The 24,398-nt window shown below is 41.5% G+C and overlaps 1 protein-coding gene across 2 annotated transcripts in view; it reads left to right on the plus strand.

The window, feature by feature from the left end:
- The window catches only part of SCEL (sciellin), a 141,746-nt gene that overhangs the window by 61,855 nt on the left and 55,493 nt on the right, over positions 1–24,398 (plus strand). For both annotated transcript variants that reach the window (XM_073664079.1, XM_073664081.1), the window contains exons 10-13: positions 9,780–9,812; positions 10,415–10,489; positions 16,064–16,108; positions 20,492–20,557. In XM_073664079.1, the coding sequence (XP_073520180.1) occupies positions 9,780–9,812; positions 10,415–10,489; positions 16,064–16,108; positions 20,492–20,557 (219 nt within the window). The remainder of the gene's footprint in view (positions 1–9,779; positions 9,813–10,414; positions 10,490–16,063; positions 16,109–20,491; positions 20,558–24,398) is intronic.

The raw sequence follows: 24,398 nt of genomic DNA on the forward strand, positions 1-24,398 counted from the left end.
CCAGGAAAGGAAGACCAAGAGTCACCACTGCTTCTGAGGATAAGTTTATCCGAGTCAGCAGCCTCAGAAATCGCAGGTTAACAGCAGCTCAGATTAGAGACCAGGTCAATGCCACACAGAGTTCTAGCAGCAGACACATCTCTTCAACAACTGTTAAGAGGAGACTTTGTGCAGCAGGCCTTCATGGTAAAATAGCTGCTAGGAAACCACTGCTAAGGACAGGCAACAAGCAGAAGAGACTTGTTTGGGCTAAAGAACACATTAGACCAGTGGAAATCTGTGCTTTGGTCTGATGAGTCCAAGTTTGAGATCTTTGGTTCCAACCACCATGTCTTTGTGCGACGCAGAAAAGGTGACTACATGCCTGGTTCCCACCGTGAAGCATGGAGGAGGAGGTGTGATGGTGTGGGGGGGCTTTGCTGGTGACACTTTTGGGGATTTATTCAAAATTGAAGGCATACTGAACCAGCATGGCTACCACAGCATCTTGCAGCGGCATGCTATTCCACCCGGTTTGCATTTAGTAGGACCATCATTAATTTTTCAACAGGACAATAACCCCAAACACACCTCCAGGCTGTGTAAGGGCTATTTGACCAAGAGGGAGAGTGATGGGGTGCTACGCCAGATGACCTGGCCTCCACAGTCACCAGACAACCTGGCCTCCACAGTCACCAGACCGGAACCCAATCAAGATGGTTTGGGGTGAGCTGGATCCCAGAGTGAAGGCAAAAGGGCCAACAAGTGCTAAGCATCTCTGGGAACTCCTTCAAGATTGTTGGAAGACCATTTCCGGTGACTACCTTTTGAAGCTCATCAAGAGAATGCCAAGAGTGTGCAAAGCAGTCATCAAAGCAAAAGGTGGCTACTTTGAAGAACCTAGTATATAAGACATATTTTCAGTTGTTTCACACTTTTTTGTTAAGTATATAATTCCACATGTGGTAATTCATAGTTTTGATGCCTTCAGTGTGAATGTACAATTTTCATAGTCAAGAAAATACAGAAAAAAATTTAAATGAGAAAGTGTGTCCAAACTTTTGGTCTGTACTGTACTGTGTGTATATATGTGTGTATATATGTGTGTATATATATATATATATATATATGTATGTATATATATATATATATATACATGTGTGTATATATATATATATATATGTATATATACACTGTGTATATATGTGTATATATACACTGTGTATATATGTGTATATATACACTGTGTGTATATATGTATATATATATATATATATATATATATATATATATATATACATACAGTACAGTACAGACCAAAAGTTTGGACACACCTTCTCATTTAAAGTTTTTTCTGTATTTTCTTGACTATGAAAATTGTACATTCACACTGAAGGCATCAAAACTATGAATTACCACATGTGGAATTATATACTTAACATAGGAGGCATTACTTATTGACTGACTCTCGTGTATATATATATATGTATATATACACGAGAGTCAGTCAATAAGTAATGCCTCCTATTTTTTCTCATTTTAATTGGTAAGAAATTCAAATGCAATTACATAGGTTGAAAACCACAACATTAACGATTAATTTGTCACTTTTCAATATAATCTCCATCCATTTCCACAGTCTTGGTCCACCGTTTAACAAGGGCATGTATTCCAGCATGGTAAAAAGCATTCTTGGGATCCACCGTGCACAAACTTTTCTGTGTCCCAGTTGTCCAATAATTTTCATCACACTGTCTTTACTGAGGCAGATAATGCCACACAATTCATCTGCAGTCACCCGGCGGTCACCACGAATGATATCATCAACTCGCTGAATGTTGCTTGGAGTCACTGCGGTTACTGGCCTGCCACTCCGCATTTTGTCAGCCAACGGTGATGGCCCTTCAGCTGTGTTACAGCAACGAACCCATCGTCTAACAGTACTGACATCCACTGTTGCATCACCGTACACATTTATCAGTCTCTCATGAATTTGAATGGGTGTTTCACCTTCTGCATGCAAGAATTCAATCACAGAACGTTGTCTAATACGAACATCGATGTCAGCCGTTTTGCAAACGGATACAGTCCTGCCACCTGTTGGTGCAGGAAGTTGCAATTGCTGTGGATTGGAGAAGAAGGTTTGAGGAATTGTGCCAAATTCAAATATTTAACATAACTACCTTATGTATGGAGAAAAAAAATAGGAGGCATTACTTACTGACTGACCCTCGTATATACACATATATATATAGTTGAAACAGAAGTTTACATAAACTATACAAAAAGACACATATGCATGTTTTTCTCAATATCTGACATGAAATCAGAATAAACCTTTCCCGTTTTAGGTCAATTAGGATTACCATAAATTTTAATATTTGCCAATTGCCAGAATAATGAAAGACAGAGAATGTTTAAGGCATTTTTATTACTTACTGTAGTTTACATACACTAAGATTACTATGCCTTTAAATAATTCTGGACTGATCATATGATGACGTCATGTTTTTGGAAGCTTCTGATAGATTTCTTGGCAACATCTGAGTTAATTAGAGACACACCCGTGGACGTATTTTAATGCACATTTAAATCAAAACTAAGTCCAGAAACATGAGGTCAGACAACTTCAAAACTATAATACCACAAAAAAATCTAGAGCGGCATGTGACCGCCAGACAAGAAGAGATTCTAACACAATAAATAAAAATTAAATAATTTTATTCAAGTAAGGGATAAAAAGTACATTAAAATAGACAAGGAAATGAATATCCAAAACTAGGGGGGATGGAAGACACAATGCGGTCTACAGAATATACAAGATGTCAATAATGGCACCCACAGGATTATACACCTAAACAAGGTATAGTACTGAACCCTAACAGCTACAAGGCATGTGAAACAGAGGACTACTACACCCTAGTATTGCGCTAGTGCGACATGGAGAGTATATCCACTGTATGTATCATTGAAATTAACCAGGAAGACTGAGGGATTTAGGATGGCAAAAAACAAGCTGCTGAGTGGAATCCTAATAAAGGAAAGGGGATGTGTGTGTAATGCCTGTGAAGGAGGGAATGGGAATACCTTGTGGTGAGGTGGATCCTGGTGCGCTAGAGACCAGATGTGTCCTCCCCACACCCGACGGACCGTGGTAGTAATTTAATGCACACCTGAAACACACTGCTTCTTTGTGTAGTATCATGGGAAAGTCTGAGGAAATCAGCCAAGATATCAGGAAGAGAATTGTGGACATGCACAAGTCTGGCTCATGCTTGGGTACAATTTCAAGATACAGTACCTGAAGGTGCCTCGTTCATCTGTACAAACAATTATACGCAAGTACAAACAAGATGTGAACGTCCAGCCATCATACCACTCAGGAAGGAGACGGGTTCTATGTCCCAGAGATGAACGTGCTTTGGTCCGACTTGTGCATATCAACCCAAGGACAACAGCAAAAGATCTTGTGAAGATAATGGCAGAAGCTGGTGAGATTGTGTCAATATCCACAGTGAAACAAGTACTGTATCAACATGGGCTGAAAGGCCAGTCTACCAGGAAGAAGCCATTACTCAAAAAAAAAAACTAAAAAATCCAGATTAATGTTTGCAAATGCAGACAGCAATAAAGACCTTAAAGGGGTTTTCCCACGAGCAAAAGTTCATATTAAAAATTGGCTGTGTCTGACGGTGTACGGAACATACCACAGCTCCTGGGTAGGGTAGGAAGCAAAAGACAATACAGACATTACAGCAGAGGATCACAGAGGATTCATTTTGTGAGGTAAAATATTGTTTAAAAACAGGCAGTGAAATGTTTCACCTCACAAAATGAATCCTCTGTGATCCCCTGATGTAGTGTCTGTATTGTCTTTTGCTTCCTTCCCTGCCCAGGAGCTGTGGTATGTTCCATACATGGCCAACACAACCAATTTTTAAGATGAACTTTTGATCATGGGAAAACCCCTTTAATTTTTGGAGATATGTCCAGTGGTCTGATGAAACTACAATTGAACTTTTTGGGCATAATAACCATCGTTACGTTTGGAGAAAAAAGGGAGAAGCTTGGAAACCTAGGAACATCATGCCAACTGTGAAACACGGGGGTGGCAGCATCATGTTGTGGGGTTGTTTTGCCGCAGGAGGAACTGGTGCACTTGACAAAATAGATGGCATCATGAGAAAAGAAGATTATGTGGCAATACTGAAGCAACATCTCAAGACATCAGCCAGGAAGTTAAATCTTCAGCGGAAATGGGTCTTCCAAATGGACAATGACCCAAAGCATACTGCCAAAATGGTAAAGTGGCTTAAGGATAACAAAGTCAATGTTTTGGAGTGGCCATCAGAAAGCCCTGATATCCATCATATTGAAAATTTATGGGCAAGGCTGAAAAGGCAGGTGCGAGCAAGGCGACCTACAAACTTGGATCAGTTACACCAGTTTTGTCAAGAGGAATGTGCCAAAATTCCGACCAACTATTGTGAGAAGCTTGTGGAAGGATATCCCAAACTTTTGACCCAAGTCATTCAGTTTAAGGTCAATAGTACCAAATACTAATGAAATGTATGTAAACTTTTGACTTTGCAGTAAGTAACAAAAATGTCTTAAAACATTCTCTCTCATTATTCTGGCATTTGGCAAATGTTAAAAAATTATGCTAATCCTAATTGACTTAAAGCGGGAAAGGTTTATTCTGATTTGATGTCAGATATTGAGAAAAACATGCATGTGTGTCTTTTTATATATTGCATGTAAACTTCTGGTTTCAACTGTGTATATATATATATATATATACAGTACAGACCCAAAGTTTGGACACACCTCATTTAAAGATTTTTCTGTATTTTCATGACTATGAAAATTGTACATTCACACTGAAGGCATCAAAACTATGAATTAACACATGTGGAATTATATACTTAACAAAAAAGTGTGAAGCAAAGCAGTCATCAAAGCAGTCATCAAAGCAAAAGGTGGCTACTTTGAAGAACCTAGAATATAAGACATATTTTCAGTTGTTTCACACTTTTTTGTTAAGTATATAATTCCACATGTGTTAATTCATAGTTTTGATGCCTTCAGTGTGAATGTACAATTTTCAAAGTCATGAAAATACAGAAAAACCTTTAAATGAGAAGGTGTGTCCAAACTTTGGGTCTGTACTGTATATACTGTAGATATACAGTGAAGGAAATAATTATTTGATCCCTTGCTGTTTTTGTAAGTTTGCCCATTGACAATGACATTAACATTCAATAATTTTAAGGGTAGGTTAATTTTAACATTGAGAGATATAATGTGATTTTCTTAATTTTTGGGGAGATATTCTATCAATTAGACACAGTACATTTATTTGCATTTTGCGGTGAGAAATAAGTATTTGATCCCCTACAAACCATTAAGAATTCTGGCTCCTGCAGACCAGTTAGGCGCTCCTAATCAACTCCTTACCTGCATTAAAGACAGCTGTCTTACATAGTCACCTGTATAAAAGACCCCTGTCCACAGACTCAATTAATTAGTCAAACTCTAACATCTACAACATGGGCAAGACCAAAGAGCTTTTAAGGATGTCAGAGACAAGATCATAGACCAGCACAAAGCTGGATAGGCTACAAAACCATAAGTAAGACGCTGGGTGAGAAGGAGACAACTGTTGGTGCAATAGTAAGAAAATGGAAGAAATACAAAATGACTGTCAATCGACATTGATCTGGGGCACCATGCAAAATCTCACCTCGTGGGGTATCCTTAATCATGAGGAAGGTGAGCGATCAGCCTAAAACTACACGGGGGGAACTTGTTCATGATCTCAAGGCAGCTGGGATCACAGTCACCAAGAAAACCATTGGTAACACATTACGCCTTATAGGTTTAAAATCCTGCAGTGCCCGCAATGTGAATTATTGAGAGATGATTTTGTGAGTTATTGGGAGAAGGTGCTGTGGTCAGATAAGACAAAAATTGAGCTCTTTGGCATTAACTCAACTCGCCGTGTTTGGAGGAAGAGAAATGCTGCCTATGACCCAAAGAACACCGTCCCCACTGTCAAGCATAGAGGTGGAAACATTATGTTTTAGGGGTGTTTCTCTGCTAAGGGCACAGGACTATTTCACCGCATCAATGAGAAAATAGATGGAGCCATGTACCGTAAAATCCTGAGTGACAACCACCTTCCCTCCACCAGCACAATAAAAATGGGTCGTGGCTGGGTCTTCCAGCAAGACAATGACCCAAAACATACAGCCAAGGCCACAAAGGAGTGGCTCAAAAAGAAGCACAGTAAGGTCATGGAGTGGCCTAGCCAGTCTCCAGACCTTAATCCCATTGAAAACTTATGGAGGGAGTTGAAGCTCCGAGTTGTCAAGCGACAGCCTCAAAATCTGAATGATTTAGAGATGATCTGCAAAGAGGAGTGGACCAAAATTCCTTCTCATCAGCTGCGAAAAACGTCTGACTACTGTGCTTGCCAACAAGGGTTTTGCCACCAAGCATTAAGTGTTGTTTGCCAGAGGAATCAAATACTTATTTCTCACTGCAAAATGAAAATAAATTTATCTAATTTATACAATGTGATTTTCTTGATTTATCTTTTGGATATTCTATTTCTCAATGTTAAAATTAACCTACCATTAAAATTATAGACTGTTCATGTCTTAGTCAGTGGGCAAACTTACAAAAACAGCAAGGGATCAAATAATTATTTTGCTCACTGTGTGTATGTGTGTATATATATATATATATATATATATATATATATATATATATATACAGTGAGCAAAATAATATATATACACTGCTCAAAAAAATAAAGGGAACACTCAAATAACACATCCTAGATCTGAATGAATGAAATATTCTCATTGAATACTTTGTTCTGTACAAAGTTGAATGTGCTGACGACAAAATCACACAAAAATCATCAATGGAAATCAAACTTATTAACCAATGGAGGCCTGGATTTGGAGTCACCCCCAAAATTAAAGTGGAAAAACAAACTACAGGCTGATCCAACTTTGATGTAATGTCCTTAAAACAAGTCAAAATGAGGCTCAGTATTGTGTGTGACCTCCACGTGCCTGTATGATCTCCCTACAATGCCTGGGCATGCTCCTGATGAGGTTGCGGATGGTCTCCTGTGGGATCTCCTCCCAGACCTGGACTAAAGCATCCGCCAACTCCTGGATAGTCTGTGGTGCAACGTGACGTTGGTGGATGGAGTGAGACATGATGTCCCAGATGTGCTCAATCAAATTCAGGTCTGGGGAATGGGCGGGCCAGTCCATGGCTTAAATGCCTTCATCTTGCAGGAACACATGAGGCCTGGCATTGTCCTGCATTAGGAGGAGCCCAGGGCCAACCGCACCAGCATATGGTCTCCCAAGGGGTCTGAGGATCTCATCTCGGTACCTAATGGTAGTCAGGCTACCTCTGGCGAGCACATGGAGGGCTGTGCGGCCCTCCAAAGAAATGCCACCCAACACCATTACTGACCCACTGCCAAACCGGTCATGCTGAAGGATGTTGCAGGCAGCAGATCGCTCTCCATGGCGTCTCCAGACTCTGTCACGTCTGTCACATGTGCTCAGTGTGAACCTGCTTTCATCTGTGAAGAGCACAGGGCGCCAGTGGCGACTTTGCCAATCCTGGTGTTCTGTGGCAAATGCCAAGCATCCGGCACGGTGTTGGGCTGTGAGCACAACCCCCATCTGTGGACGTCGGGCCCTCATACCACCCTCGTGGAGTCTGTTTCTAACTGTTTGTGCAGACACATGCACATTTGTGGCCTGCTGGAGGTCATTTTGCAGGGTTCTGGCAGTGCTCCTCCTGTTCCTCCTTGCACAAAGGCGGAGGTAGCGGTCCTGCTGCTGGGTTGTTGCCCTCCTATGACCCCCTCCACATCTCCTGGTGTACTGGCCTGTCTCCTGGTAGCGCCTCCAGCCTCTGGACACTACGCTGACAGACACAGCAAATCTTCTTGCCACAGCTCGCATTGATGTGCCATCCTGGATGAGCTGCACTACTTGAGCAACTTCTGTGGGTTGTAGAGTTTGTCTCATGCTACCACGAGTGTAAAAGCACAACCAACATTCAAAAGTGACCAAAACATCAGCCAGAAAGCAATAGTACTGAGATGTGGTCTGTGTTCCCCACCTGCAGAACAACTCCTTTATTGAGTGTGCCTTGATAATTGCCAATAATTTACATCTACTGTCTATTCCATTTGCACAACAGCATGTGAAATTGATTGTCAGTCAGTGTTGCTTCCTAAGTGGACAGTTTGATTTCACAGAAGTTTGATTTACTTGGAGTTATATTCTGTTGTTTAAGTGTTCCCTTTATTTTTTTGAGCAGTGTGTATATATATATATATACAGCAGGTCAGGGGAGTTTTCTGAGATATGCCATCAATATTTGATTGGTGGGGGTCCAGCACCTGGGACACCTATCAATCACAAAAGATGCCACGTCTCCGTCATTGTGAACCTACATCACCGTACATATGGTTATGGCTCTGCCTGGTACTACATCTCAGTCCTATTCACTCAAAAAAGGGTTTTCTATTAAATTAATTTAATTGAATAGCAGTACATTTTGCGTCTCCTGTGAAATGACTACATAGAAGTCTTGTCCTGGATGTAAAAATGTTGATTATTTGATTCCAGATAAGATCTGTCCTATTGAGCCGACCAGTCATTATGGATGCTTCACAATTTTTCATAGTCATTAATGGTAAACACTTGAGCAACAGCATTTCAGCATTTTAAAAGTCTGTTTAATGGAATAATTTCCACAATATAAAGAATTAAGGCTGTTTTAGGTTAACTGTTTTGTTGGACATTATATGTCTATTATTAATTAGATTGTCAAACAAAGGATTTGATATGAAGGCTCACCACATCCATAGTCCATATAGTGTTCCCTGCCTTGATGTGTATGGGTATCAGTGCTCCAGCAAACCGTCCACTTCACAAATATAGAGAAAAACAGTGACACATCCATTACAAAAATGAATAAAAAACCTTTGCAATGGAAAAGGTTCACATAATGGCCAGGAAAGACTGACAATAACGCCTTTACTCATAGTCGGAACAATAGTAAAGGCGTTATCGTTAGGCCGGAAATGCATCAGTCTTTCATGGCTTTCATGTGAACCTTTTCCATTGTAATGTTTTTTTATCCATTTTTGTAATACAACAAAGATTTCATTACTTTATTCCTTGGATGTGCCGCTCTTTTTCTCTTTATTAATAAGATTGCAGCCCTCACATTTTGAGTTGGACATTTTTCACATAAGCTAAAAAAATGAAACAACATCTCTATCACAAATGAAGGGCTGTGATGCAATATGTCTCCTAGTAGGAGGAGGCTTAGCATGCTCACTGACAAGAATAAAGTTAAATTACTCAAAATGTGCAGGTATTATATAAATTCGTAGAAGAGTGAAAAATAGAAGCCGACCAACAATCTCCCTGGGCTGCTACCCTCACTCTACTGGCGCTGCACTTTGCTACCTCTACACCTCAGCAATCGTCTGATGAAGGTCTATGTTTGAGATTGAAACGTTACTTAATTTTGGATTACTACTGCTAAATAAATCATATTATCAACTTTCAAGAGTGCCAGATTTAATTTGCTTAGATATGTTTTTATATTACAGTTATGTTATTTTTTATAATGATGAGCCCTCAATAAGGGCTAATGAATATTCTACACTACAAATATTCCAGAGAAATTATATAATAAGTAAAAATGTATATCATATACTCATGCTGGTGAACTACTCTCAACAGGGTTGTCCCAGGAAAACCAGAAGGGCAAAAAATGTAAGTACTGTTTCATAATATTAATTTTACTTTACAGGAACCATTAAGGCCAATAAACTCCGAATACATACTGGTGTTTTTGGGGAAACGGCATATTTACACATGAGTTTTTTTCATCAGTGTTCTGTCTGTTTTTAAAATGACTATCACACGGATCCTTAAAGTTTAATCAAACTATTCAAACTCTTTTTTTGTTGTCTGCTCCATTAAACTCATGTGCACATTCTATTCTCCTGTTGTCGTGAATAAATATAAGCCATTCATGTCTATACTGATCTGTTTAAAATGAATGAAAAACAAAAGCCATTTGATTTCCATCTGTTTTTCATTTGTTTGAACACATCTCTTACTAAGTGGAATGAAAAAAGTTCACATGTTTTACCTCCTATAGTTTTTTTTAATTGGATGAAAAATAAAACAGATGCAACACAGGCTAAAAATGGTCTGTTCTTTTCAGAACAAAAAAAGGAAACATTTGGTTGAATAGACCCTTGATATGCATTATGACAAATGGGGGCTAGTGTAATGATAGATGCTACGAAATAAATTTGGTCACAAAACTATCTAAGTAATTTGTATAACCCTACAATCTCTTTTTTTAGCACTATTTTCTCATCAGATACAAGGACCGCAGATAAACAACCCAGAGCCGCCTTTGTTGATAGTGCCAGAACAAGGTACAATAAATATATATTGTTTAAATGGTCACTTCTTTTTCAATAAACTTTGCATAAATCAATAGCAGAAGTGAATATAAGAAAGTTTGAAGAAATATGCTTCCCACTCTATTTATAAACTAATTCTTCTCCTCTCCATGCTTCCTGAACCCATTATTTTCTCTAAAAAACTGATAAAATATACCTTGGTCAAAGCAAGATGGTCTGGCAGCTCACTTAGTGATCAGATTACAGCTGCCTATTTAGGTTTATGAAATAGGGAGAGTGGAGAAAGAGGGAAGAGCAGAAGGAAGCATTGTGAAAGACAGCGGTTCAGACACAGACAGTTTGAGCTGCTGTTTTCTAGTAAGTGTTTTATTATACCCACTGCTGGATTCACAGCTACCGTGCTTAATACTGCTATATAGTGTCTTCAAGGCAGCTTCTGAGCATGCATTACATAGAGTCAAGAAAGCAGTAATCCTGTTTATGAGAGAGATAGCAGCTAGTCTTCACCTACCAGCTCAGTGACAACTGAAAATTAGAGCTGGATCACAACTCGTGAAAAATACAGGATACAAGTCATATAATGGCCCAAAATAGACTTCTAACAGTTTATTCTAAATAGTCATCAGAAATGACAGGTACATTTTATATTTTACATGAATAGTTGATTGGAATGTTGTAAAAATACATTTTTATTGAATCATTGTAGCCTAAAAATTGAATAAATTAATGAATCTTATAAGAATTGGATTTATTAAAAGGAACCTGTCATGTTCCAAAACTATTAACCTGCAGATATTCGGTTAATTTGCAGGTTAACAGAGTTCTAAAGCTGTGCGGCAGTAGCACTGAAAACCTGGCTGTGTAGACAAAATTAATTTTATTCCTCCCGGCAGCCTCTGACTTTCAGTCATAGAGGTGTGGCTGGCGTGGATTCAGTATTTAGTAAGTGGTGTCTGTAATCACGTCACGCCACTGACTGACAGCCGGATTAGCAATGCATCAGGTAAATAACAAGTGTGAAAGAAGCAATAACAATAATTCTTTTAGGTACACTTGGACAAAGTTAGGGATTTTGAAGGACCAAACCAATGATAATGATCATCATTTTCATATGTAGGCTGAAACAGTCATTAACTGAAACAGAAACAGCTGTGAGGAATAGCCAAATTCTGCTACAGAGGTGAGGTTGTGGAAAACAGTTTCATGTCACAGGCCATATACCACGGCAAGACTGAGCACAGCAACAAGACAACAGTTATTCTGCATCAGTAAGGTCTCTCCCAGGCAAAGATTTCAGAGCACACTGGGGGTTTCAAAATGTGCTGTTCAAACTCTGTTGAAGAAGCACCAATAAATAGGCAATGTTGAAGACCATAGACGCTGTGGTTGGCAAAAGAAAACTTAGAGCAACAGTGTAGGAAACTTAAGCATCATGCTTACTTCCCTCCCTTTGAAATGGGAAGATGTTCAGCAGTGCCATCAGCTTAGAACTAACAGCAACCAGTGGAATCCGGCTACACCCATATACTGTTTTGAGAAAGTCTGGCCAGAAGTGGTCTTTATGGAAGAATTGCCATACCTTTGACATTGAAACAAGGCCAAGTGACTGAACTATGCATGAAAACAGCAAAACTGGGGTGTAGAAAAATGACAGCAGATATTCTGGTCTGATGAGTCAAAATGTGAAATATTGGCTGTAGCAGAAGATGTGTTCGCTGAAAGACTGGAGAGCAGTACAAAAATAAGTGTCTGCAGATAACAATGAAGCACGGTGGAAGGTCCTTGTAAGTTTGGGGCTGCATTTCAGCAAATGGATTTGGGGATATGGTCAGGATTAATGGTGTCCTCAATGCTGAGAAATACAAGCAGATACTTATCCCTCATGTAATACCATCAGGGAGGCGTCTGATTGGCTCCAATTTTATTCTGCAGCAAGACAACAACCCCAAATATACAGCCAATGTCATTAAGAATTATCTTCAGCGTAAACAAGAACAAAGAGTCTTGAAAGTGATGTTATGCCCCCACAGTGCCCTGATCTCAACATCATTGAGTCTGTCTAGGATTGCACGAGGAGAGCAAAGGATTTGTGTAAGCCTACATCCACAGAAGATCTGTGTTTAGTTCTCCCAGATGTTTCCAACAACCTCCCTGTCGAGTTTCTTCAAAACCTGTGTGCAAGTCATACCTAGAAGAAGTGATGCTGCTTTGAAGTTAAAGAGTGGTCACACCAAATATTGATTTGATTCATTTTTTGCTTTTGTTCATTCACTTTGCATTTTGTTAATTGATCAAAATAAACTATTAAGACTTCAAATTTTGAAAGCATTCCTACTTTGCAGCATTTTTTCAACACCTGCCTAAAACTTTTACATAATCCTATAAATCCATAGATATTTATGGATATTACATATGTATAAGAAGCTATCTGAATGAATGCATGGAAATAATCCACCCCAGCAGCACATATGTATACTATTGCATATGACAAAAGTATGAAGGTTTGGTAGTGATATACATATGTAGCACCCCGAGGGCTCGGCTGCTACAGGGGTATTGCACCTCAAACCAGAGGTGTGATATTCCACTCCCGGGTAAGGATGGAGTGTGGACCAGGACTCGGTAGGCTGCATGCACCACACACACCCCATTTCCGAGGGACAGCTCAACGGTGCTTCCACTAGACAGAAGTGCAGGCACGACAGCATCTGTTCCTGGCTGGAGTGGGGAGGGGAAAGGAAAACCCAGTGGTGTAGGAGCAGATAGGGGTGGGTCTCTGGGCATAGGTAGGAGCCCATTGGTTGCTAGTCACCTGGGCTCGGGTGTCAGAAGGAGGTATATAAGGTGGGCACCATCTTAGGACAGTGGTCAGTTCAGAGAGGAGTTCAGCCAGAGAGGGCTGACAGGGAGCTGTGGCTCAGTCTGGGCCCAGCTCCAGAGGCAGGCCTGGAGTGGAGGCCAGAAGCAGCAGAGAGAGAGAGGAGGAGGAACAGAAAGGAAAGTAAGAAAGGAACTGGAACAGAGGAGAAAGGAAGCAAGGAACACAGAGAAAGGCCCAGAGACACGAGGACAGAAGGAACCCCATATGCCCAGAGGAGATACTGGGTGAAGGGTTGGCAGAACAGGGTACTGGAACCCAAATTGGTGGAGGCAACAGATTCCTCAGCCAAAGACCGGAGGTTGTTACCACATCTTGGTGCGACCCCTCACTACATCCACCAGAAAGGCATACCGTATAGGGTCAGGGAAACCGGAGAGAGGTTTCGCCAACAGAAGGCTCAAGGAAGCTGGACAAAGGTGGGTCACTGGTGGGGACGGCCAGAGAAAGGAAAGGAAGGGAGCCCTGTGCCACGCTCTGGAATTGCCTGGGAGTTGGTCGAGTCCCTTGCCTGGTGGACGCAGCACGGCTTGGGCAGTCACCGCCGGTACCGAGGTGACTAGGACCAGTAAAGAACTGTGAGTAAAGCATTGAAAACTGCAACTGCACGTCTCTGTGGTTCCTCGCCGCACCAGCACCATTAGTACTGGGACCCTCACACCATCATTCCCATCATTCACACTAACTGCCCTGGGGCTGTACTCTTCCCGTGGGGAGTCACACTACCTAAGCTGCGTATACCATCAGCCCCAGCCGTCTGCCTTGCAGCGGCGGTCCCCACAGACCGCAATCCACGGGTGGCATAGTCGGACATTGTTATTACCTAAGACTGCCACTGGTTTGACCGCCCTGGGCACGGACCGGGTCAGCACCACGGAGACTACAACCCCCAGCATCTTACAGAAGGCCCGGCTCCGGGTTCCCAGCACAGGCCCAGGGGGCGAGTCACATAGGCTCAGTAAATGAGGATTTTTGAGCCCATTGGAAAATGGTCTGAAAGTCTTTATACAAAATGCCAGGGATTATCTATCTGATGTCTCCAACATTATGTCCTCCCTCTATCTGAATGTAATCTCACCAAAACTGAACTTCTCATGTTTCCTACACCTACTAACTTACCAATACCCAATATTACAATTTCCTTTGGTGGTTCAACCATAATTCCCAAGCAGCACGCTCGCTGACTTATGGTAATATTGGACAAAGAACTTTCCCTTATCCCCTATATCCAATCGCTCATTCGCTCATGCCACATGCACATTAAAAACATCTCTAAAATCCAACCTTTTCTTACTTTTGAAACTGTAAAAACTCTTACTGTCACTCTTATTCACTCTTGTCTGGACTACTACAACTCTCTACTAATCAGTCTCCTTTTAACAAAACTCTCTCCTCTCCAATCCATCCTGAATGCAGCAGCCAGGGTTGTTTTTCTGTCCAGCCACTTCACTGATGCCTCCATCCTGTGCCAGTCATTGCACTGGTTAACTGTTTTCTACAGAGTTTAATACAAACTTATCTCTGTCACCCACAAAACCCCACAGTTCTGCACCGCTATACATCTCATCTCTCATCTCTTTTCATCATCCTACCCATGCTCCCTGTTCTACATCTCATCTCTCATCTCTTTTCATCATCCTACCCATGCTCCCTGTTCTGCAACTAATCTAAGACTAACATACTCCATAATCCGAACTTCTCACTTCAATCTCCAAGAGTTATCTCGTGCTGTACTAGCACTCTGGATTGCGCCACACCAGACAATTCAATTAATACCTAATCTCTTTAGACAGGCTTATCTCCTCAACTCACCAATCTAACTCTTACCTCTTCCTAAATTTCTCCTATTTATCTGTCTCCACGTCCTCCATGCACCACTTGGTGACTGCACTTAGATACTGACTGATGACCAGATCATGCAGCTTTTTTGAAAACCCCTATTTATTATAATGATGGCTGGACCGTACATTACTAACACGTTTTACCTATTGTGTCCCTCAATTTCTTTATAGATTGTAAGCCGGACCCTCACTCCTCCTGTAACTGTTGTATTATGCATTACTCTGTAATGTCTAATCTTGTTTGTACAAGTACCCTCTGATTTGTGAAGCGCTGCGGAACATGTTGGCGCTATAGAAATGAAAAATTATTATCATTATTACTATGAAGGGTTCTATATATTTTAGCAAATTGATTTTTAATACTGACCTTTGGGAACATTGCTATAGGAGGAGGAATGTTTTACATTTGCAGTATAAGCTGCGATATATATATTATTACATGTGTGACATCAATGGAGCAAATGACATTATTATGTCAGTGAGGTATGGACGTTCTAACACAATATATAACAGACATATTATATGTAACAGTCTATAAACACATATGGGTATATATTTGGATGCCGATGGACCATGTGAGGATATTTGCTGGTTAATACTTCAGCTAGTGTTAATCTTCGCAGCTCACTGAAAGCGATAGACATTTAAATTTTGCAGGTTGCCATGGTAACCGCTCGCCCTTTCAGCAGCGCACTCAGTGCATGATCTACAATGTCACCATTGTAAGCAATACATTGCTAATTGTCAAACTGGAACAAAACCACTGCTGCTAGATTCCATGGCACTGATATCAAGAATACATTTTTCATACCTCTATTCTGATTTATTAATTATGATGAGATGATATAATTGAGCGTGTTTTTGTAGGTTTGAAAAGACAGAGGAAAAGCCAAGTCCACCCACCTCACCCAGGTAAAATGTCCACCTTTGTAATTTCAGGATATTCTTCAAGTTTAAATGAATTATGCAAAAAAAATGGCTCCTGTTTGCACAATACTGAGTGCATTTCTGCAATCCAGCAGTTGTGGCTCTGAGAAGGGAAGAAGCCATGTTCTCGGGTGGCATTATACATCCTAATTCACATTGATCGATGCCTACGACAGGTTTTTGATAACACTTCATTTGGTATATTCAATATGCGCTGTTATATACGCAGTTATTCACAGGTTTGCTCTGATCACAGGCAGCAGATTAGTGATAGAAATGTCGGCGATGGTTCTGTTCATCTGAATGGGGTTTACAGAGATCCATGCACAGGCGGCAGAAAGAGCCTCATTTACAAGGATAAAACACATTTTTAATTCCACAAATCATTCAGTCCAGATGCCCCAATTGATCTGCCGATTGAAGAGGTAACAGCGCAGCGAAACTGGCACAGCGCCATATATTGTGTTATGGCCCTGAGTAGTAGCACAGAGTTTCTGCCCTTCGGTCGAATGAAAAAGTGTTGCAATACCATTAACGGCCACTACGCAATGTATGGCGCTGTCTCTGTTATGATACAATGCAGCCCCAATCAGCTGATCAGTTACCAAGAAGCATCGGGTTACCAAGAATCAGACTCCCAGAAATGTCCTAGAAAAACCATATAAGTACAACATTTAAATTTCAATTATTGTATTAATATTTAGAACAGGTGTGAGGAACCTTTTTCTGCCAAGGGCCATTTGGATATTTATACGATCCTTCGGGACCGTACAAATTGCACTCTAACTCTGCCCACAAAGTGCGTCCTGACGCTGGCACTGGTGTCAGGAAAAAAATCTTTCATGGCACTCGTCTCAGCGTTCAGTAGTGAACATTGCATGCACGTGCTCATAGAGCAAGAAGAAAGTAATTGGAAGCCAGCCGTCAAAATACAGCTGCCAGCCCAAACACTGCGGTCCTCGAAATCAGCCCGGGGGCCAGATAACAGGTCATTGAGGGCTGTAAACGGCCGGTGGGCTTGAGGTTCCCTACCCTTGATTTAGGCAATATTTATACAATAATAATTCAGGTAAAATTGTGACACTGTGTTATACCTAAAGGAAATCCCAAAGAGGTAGCACATGATACATAGAGTCTATCTCTGGGGTTCTTGAACTATCTGTGTAATGCAGCTTCCCCTGCATTCGCTATAACATAGTGGATCCATTTTGCTTGAAATATTGTATAAAAGTACTATAAGCCTAAATGCTTACTTGACTGTCTGAGCTTGCTGGAAGTAAGATGGGTGACTGATAAATTAATAGAATTTCAGGATTTTAGCTTAAAAGATATTGTATGGGGTAATTTTTTTTTACATACATGTATTTAAATAAATTTGATGTATTATTTTTTGTCTGAAAATAATTTTTAAAGTTGGGGTATGCAAATTGTCTCTTCAGAGAGGAAGCGAACCAGAACTCTAGTGCCACCTACAGGAAGTAGCAATCCTAAAAGTCATTAGTGACCCTTTAACGAGCCTTATCACATGACTTAGGATATAAGCCAGAACCAGAAACTCAATTTGCAGACGCTGTGTTTCGGGGTACTGCCCCTCGTCAGTGCAAAGTGTGAGTTCTGGTTTGGCTGAGTGACAGGCGTCAGACTGGTATCTAGGGGTAACATTTATCCTTGTGGAGAGGCACGTGTTAAGCACGTCAAGTGAGGAGACTTTTAAAGCTGCAATGCTCAAATGGGGAATATGCAAATTGTCTCATCAAAGAGGAAGAGGACTAGAACTCTAGTGCCACCTACAGGAAGTAGTAATCCTAAAAGTCAATAGTGACCCTTTAACGAGCCTTATCACATGACTTAGGATAAAAAACAGAACCAGAAACTCAATTTGCAGACACTGTGTTTCGGGGTACGGCCCCTCGTCAGTGCAAAGTGTGAGTTCTGGTTTGGCTGGATGAGAGGCGTCAGACCGGTATCTAGGGGTAATATTTCTCCTTGCGGAGAGTGACGTTTTAAGCATGTCAGGTGAAGAGACTTTTAAAGCCGCAATGCTCCTCTGGGAAATATGCAAATTGTCTCTTCAGAGAGGAAGAGGACTAAAACTCTAGTGCCATCTACAGGAAGTAGCTATCCTAAAAGTCAATAGTGACCCTTTAACGAGCCTTATCACATGACTTAGTATATAAGCCAGAACCAGGAACTCAATTTGCAGACAATTTGCAATTTGGGGTAGAAATATTTTAGACGATTTGCCTTCTAAAACCTCTGTGTTCAACTGTCTACTTCTGGCTACATAATGATTTAACTGGGTATCCATTAGTGAGATCATTCTGATAGAAGTTATAACTTTTGTCTTTTTTTTTCTGAACTCGCATTAACTGATTCATGATCTTATGAAAGTTGAGCTAAACTTTGTCATAAAGAAGCTAATAGAAGTTTAGAAAAAGGAAGATAAGAGTTATAAACTCTCCTGTCAGAACGCGCTTACTGATCGATTCTCATTCAACTCATTTTGCAGCTAGCAATAGACAGTGCAATCCAAGTCTACAGTAGTCAAATGGGAAAAAAAATATTAAATTAAACTTAATTGAAATTTTTTTTTTCTTCTTAGCCAAATATACATGCACCTTATAGGGGTTGTCTGGTCTTAAGCTACAAGTCTGCAGTCATTTTAAGTGACTGCAGACTTGTGAATCCTCACATCATGTACAATACGTGCTTTGAGGATTATCCGGTGCTAGCACCAGAAGCTGCGATCCTTTTCCTGCAGCACTGTGATATGCATACTTCCGGCCACATTCCGACTAGACTGTTTCCGGACTCTCTTAATACACTTGAATTGAGCGCGGCCGTCCCTATCTAGTTGGAATGTGGGTGGGAGTACGCACATTGCATATTTATGGTCACATGGCCGCTCACCCCCAGTGCCAGCGAATCCTCAACGTGCGTATTGCGCATGATGTGAGGATTCACAAGTCTGCACTCACGTAAAGTGACTGCAAATTTGTAACTTAAAACTGGACAACCACTTCAAAGCACCACTTCAGCATTTTTTTTTATTGCATCACTGGAGTGGTGCTTTAAATGTAATTCCCCGGCCTCATACTCTGGCGTCACTTTTCAATACATCTCTATGAGAGCCTCATTCTGGCTCTCAGATGCATTTAGCTCTTGTGACGTAACTTTCTGCCAATCAGAAGTTACGGACACAAGATGGCACTGCGGGAACAGAGAGGTATCGTTAGAACGTTAAGCCTTTGGAAGGTGAGCATAAGAACGGGGGCAGGTGGCTTACATTTAAAGTGCCACTACAGTGCTGAAAAACCCACTGGAGTGGTGCTTTAAGTACAATAAAAATGCCACTGAGAGTGTCCATATCCTTTAATACATTCATTTTACCATAAAAGTGTGGTGAAGGCATTGTTTTTTATTTTTACGATATTCAATATATAGTAAAAATATTATTACACATACTTAACAATATGATTTATGACAATAACAGTCTAACTATTACATAGCAATATGATTTCCTCAGATCAGTATGTTACTCATACGAAACTTCCAGGCTTTTTTTTAAATATTTTTGAAGATAAACAAAGCTCAGAAATTAGTAAAAAAAATCTATAAAAACATTTAGCTTTGTGTTGCCATTTTCTGAGACCTGTAACTTTTTATTTTTCTGTTGCTGGAGCAATGTGAAGGCTTTTTCTTTGTGTGGCAAGCTGATAATTTCATTGACGCCATTTTGGGATACATATCATGTTTTGGTGTTTTTTATTGTTATTTATGAAGGTGTGAAAACTGAATAATGGCAATTCTGGTGCTTTTATTTTTTTTTATTTATTGCTTTACAGCATCCCTCACATGGGTTAAGTTTTATGTTATTAATAGCTCATACTTTTGCGGATGTGGCAGGACCAAATATGTTACTTTTTTTAACTTATTTTATTACTTTATTTTGAGTTGGGGGTAATTCAAACTTCTATGTTTTTATTTATAATTTTTTTACTTTTACATTTAGGGGACTTGAATCTGTGATTGTTTGATCTTGTTTTCTACATTCTGCAATACTACAATATTGCAGTATATAAACAATATGATGATCTCCTATGAAGCCCAGCTCATGGCTGGGCTTCATATGGAGTATAAAGATGGCAGCCATGGGGACCTTCTTAAGGACCCGTTTGCCATGGCTACCCTTCGGCACTCCACGATTGCCTTGCAAGGTGAGTAGGGGTGGATGGTCACCTGAATTGGCACACCACCCTTATTGCGCCACTTAGAGGCTGCTGATTGTGACCCATGTACAGCGGACATCCGGAAGGGGTTAATGGCTTTCATCATATGTATGTAATATCTGATTTATATCACTTTTAGGATTCAATATGTTGATGAAAAGCCAAACTTACCACCCAGATCACCTATTGCCAAAACTGAGGAGCGGTAAATATACATTGTTTTTAAAGATCTCTTACATAGGCTTTAACTTCTGGCCATGCTGTCTGCACAAATAGAAAATACACTAGCTTGTATACAGTTTCTTTTTCTATCGGTAAATGAAAACCTAATCATAAAATGTTAATTTCCTTTATTTTTTTTATTTTATCAGTACCTCACTAGTAAGAGACAATATATACTCTCTGATTGTCACATTTAGGACTTGTTCAGAAAACAGTATTGAACGTCTGTGTTCTGTCCGCATGCAAAACTGGTACCATACTGACCGCACACTGACCAATGCACGCCTATGGGTCACATGAACATTTTTACTCACAGTTCGATGGCTTGCCTGTAAAAAATAGCAGCTCAAAAATTATTAAAAAAACTCAGATGATTTTCATCCGTGTGCCATCCATATGTCCATATTTTACATTCGGGTGTCATCCGTGTGCCATCCATATGTCTGTATTTTACATTTGTGTAACATCCGTGTGCCATGCATCATTTGATTGGGCGAGTCTCATCCAATATACAGAAAAGACTAGTGCAGACTTCGATTTTTTTTCACGCAGACACTTGGTCCATGTGAAAAACTCTTATTTGAACAGCCCAGTTGAATTACATTACTCAGTGTGCTGTCCAACTTTTACTCTGACAGCACATATTTGTATTATAGGAGCATTTGAATGAACCCTTAGGTCAAGTACTCATCCGAAAAATCCATCATCCTTACCAAAACAAATAGCCCTGTATGCTGCACTGTTTAAATAATAAAAAGACAGATGGCATAACGGAAACATGATGGATCCAGTTAGGAGGAAAGGGGCCCCCCTGTCACTGATTGGGTCTGTCATATGATGGCTCCATCCTTGTGAATTTTGTTTTTCTGTTCCAAATATGGAATTGAATGCAACATTTTTAAAGATGGTGTAAATCCAGACTTAAGTAAAATCCCCCATACACATTAGATGTTTAGCCAACTGGTATCTCCTTTGACTCGTCCATACACAGGAGCACTCGGCTTGTCCAAGTGCTCCTGTGTTCCATATGATAATTTAAGAATCAGCCATTGGAAATCCAATGTGCTTGATCTTTCTCTCCCCCAGCTTAATCTGTTGGGGGAAAGTCATGAGACCTCCATACACTTTGGAGCCGATTCATCAAAGCTTTTATGCCACTAGAATGGCAAAAGAGCTTTGAAAAATCAAGATTTTTTTGCACTATGCAGAGAAATAATTGTCGACTTTTGGCCACTTTGGATCAGCTTTGCCAAAATGGGCAGAGCTGGGGCAGCACAAAGTGTGGTTACACCTGCTCATCCGATTCATGGAAAATGGCTGCACCTTTTTATGCCAGAAATGCTACTGCAGTCCCTGACCGGTGTAACATTTCTGGGCGCAGCGCACAGAGGCAATCACCACTCGGAAGAGGCTCAAATTAAGTGGCATGCGCCTCTTCTACTCCATCATGACGGGTGTAGCGTGAGCGTGGGCCATGCTAGTCATGATTAATCAGCCCCATTGACCGTCAATCTATTAAGGCACTTATCAACATTGTGACATTAATCATAAAGATTTTGGATCTCTGAAATGTAATGACTTCATAAAGATTCTGATGTATACGGTACTTATCATCTTTAACCTTTATGTTTAGGATCTGACTACATAATTTATTTGCCTTTTTTTAAAAATAGGTCCATACATGAAGACTAGTGTTGAGCCACCCCCGTCGTGTTCGAGTTCGGTTCGGTTCGTCGAACACCCGTGTGTTCGCCGAACTGTTCGTCGAACACCTTCGAACACCGTTAAAACCAATGGCAGGCAAACAAAAACACATAGAAACACATAGAAAACACCTTCAAAGGTGTCCAAAAGCTGACAAACTGCTCAGAAGACATAACTAACACATGGAAAAGTGACAAGTACATATAGTCATGCGAAAATAAAAGAGGTGGAGGAGTAAAAGGAGGGGGAGACACAGATATAGGCATGTCATGCCCTTCTAAAATCCAAAAAGTGAGAAGCCGACACGGCCAGTCCGCTCCTGCCCGTGCCACCTCCGTGTCGCCGGGTTTGTGCCAGAGCCGCGGTGAACCCTGATGGCCAGCCCCCCTCTCCCAATACTGGTGCCTGTCCGCTGGTGGGTCGAGCGAGCCCCCCTGTGGTGGAGGCAGCTCTAAGCTTTTTAATTTAAATTGTCTCTCTAATTTGAATGAATACACTTTAAATCCATTTACAAGGATCTATTGGAGGGCAAGTCTCATGCCAGCAGCCGCGTAATTCCAGCTCCAGTAGCGTCCACTAAAGCTGCTGCAGTTAAAAAGCTTTTATAAGGATCGAGCTCGGCTGTCCACCGCAAGGCATCCTACTGCCAGTCCCAGCCCCTATGCCTTGGGGTGCCTCCTGATGCTCTTCACTGAGTATCCCATGGTCCCGAAGCATTTCCTTTGAAAAAATTAAGTGTCTAAACTACAGGTGGTGTAGCTTGCTTAACAGCCGGGATAATCCGCTGACTAGCAGACACTGCTACTAGGCACAAAGTATTTCCTGGGCTAGATGCAGTTAAAAATTTGTAATTAGATACTCTCGTTGGATGCTGAGAAAGCATTCCATAGAGTCTCCTGGCACGCCATATATGATTCTCTTAAAAAGCTTGGGGTAGGGGTCTAGGGGACCCTTTTATAGCCAAAATCACGGCCCTGTATCACAATACGTCACCTAGGCTGAAGATAAATGGAACTGTAGCACCCTGAGGGCTCGGTTGCTACAGAGGTATTGCACCTCACCCAGAGGTGTGATATCTCACTCTCAGGTAAGGATGGAGTGTGGATCAGGACCCGACACCTGCATGCATTACACCACATTGCCGTGGGGCAGGGCGACCAATATGCCTCTGAGATGGGCACGACAGTCCCTGTCCCTGGCTGGAGTGGGGGGAGGGAACACTGAGGAAGGGGAACCCTGTAGTGCAGGAGCAGGTAGGAAGCAGTTCCTGGGTGCATTGAGAAGGGAGTATAAAAGGTGGGCACCATCTTAGTTCAGTGCAGAGAAGTCTGAGCAGAAGTGGCAGGGAGCAGGGGCTCTGCATGAGCTCTGCTCCGGAGGCGGGCCTAGTAACAGAGGCCCAGGCCTGGAAGAGGGAGAAGGAAGGAAGAGGAGCGGAGAAGGCTCCAGGAACGAGGAATGAAGGGATCCCAGGGGTGCGGACGGGCGAGTCGCCACCGCACGCCCGAATCCACCTGCGTGGAGGGGTCAGGCCAAAGGGGGAGACCGGTCCCCGAAACTAGTGGAGGCAGGAAACGACCCTCAGCTAGAAACCGGAGGCTGTGACATTTTATGTGGCGCAGCCCCTCGCTACACCCGCTAGGAAGGCACCACATAGGGTCAGGGAAACTGGCGCCAAGTTTACCAAGAGGAGGCCCGAGGCAGCCGGACAGAAGGGTTGGTAAGAAAGGCCAGACAAAGGACACACAAAGGGGGTCCTGTGAAGCGCTCCAAAGTTATCTGGGAGTTGTCTGAGCCCCTCACCTGGTGAGCACAGTACGACGTGGGCAGCCGTTACCTGCAGACGTGGTCTGGATAATAAGAACTGTGAGTAAAGGCCCTGGACTGCATCACTGACTCCGTGTCGTTACTGCTGCTGCCCTGCACCATCACCCCCATCCTCCGCATACACTGCCCTGAGGCTATACTCCTCCCGTGGGGAGTTATGCTACGCTCTGCTGCACCCACAACACCAGCCTCAGCGGTCTGCCCTGCAGCGGCGGTTCACTCTGACCGCAATCCACGGGTGGCGTAGTCGGACATTTAAACATCAAAACCACATAAATAGTTCCGCCACTGGT

The sequence above is a fragment of the Phyllobates terribilis genome, unplaced genomic scaffold (assembly GCF_046119375.1).
Source record: "Phyllobates terribilis strain yellow unplaced genomic scaffold, ASM4611937v1 Scaffold_2__4_contigs__length_985480577, whole genome shotgun sequence".
NCBI lineage: Eukaryota > Metazoa > Chordata > Amphibia > Anura > Dendrobatidae > Phyllobates > Phyllobates terribilis.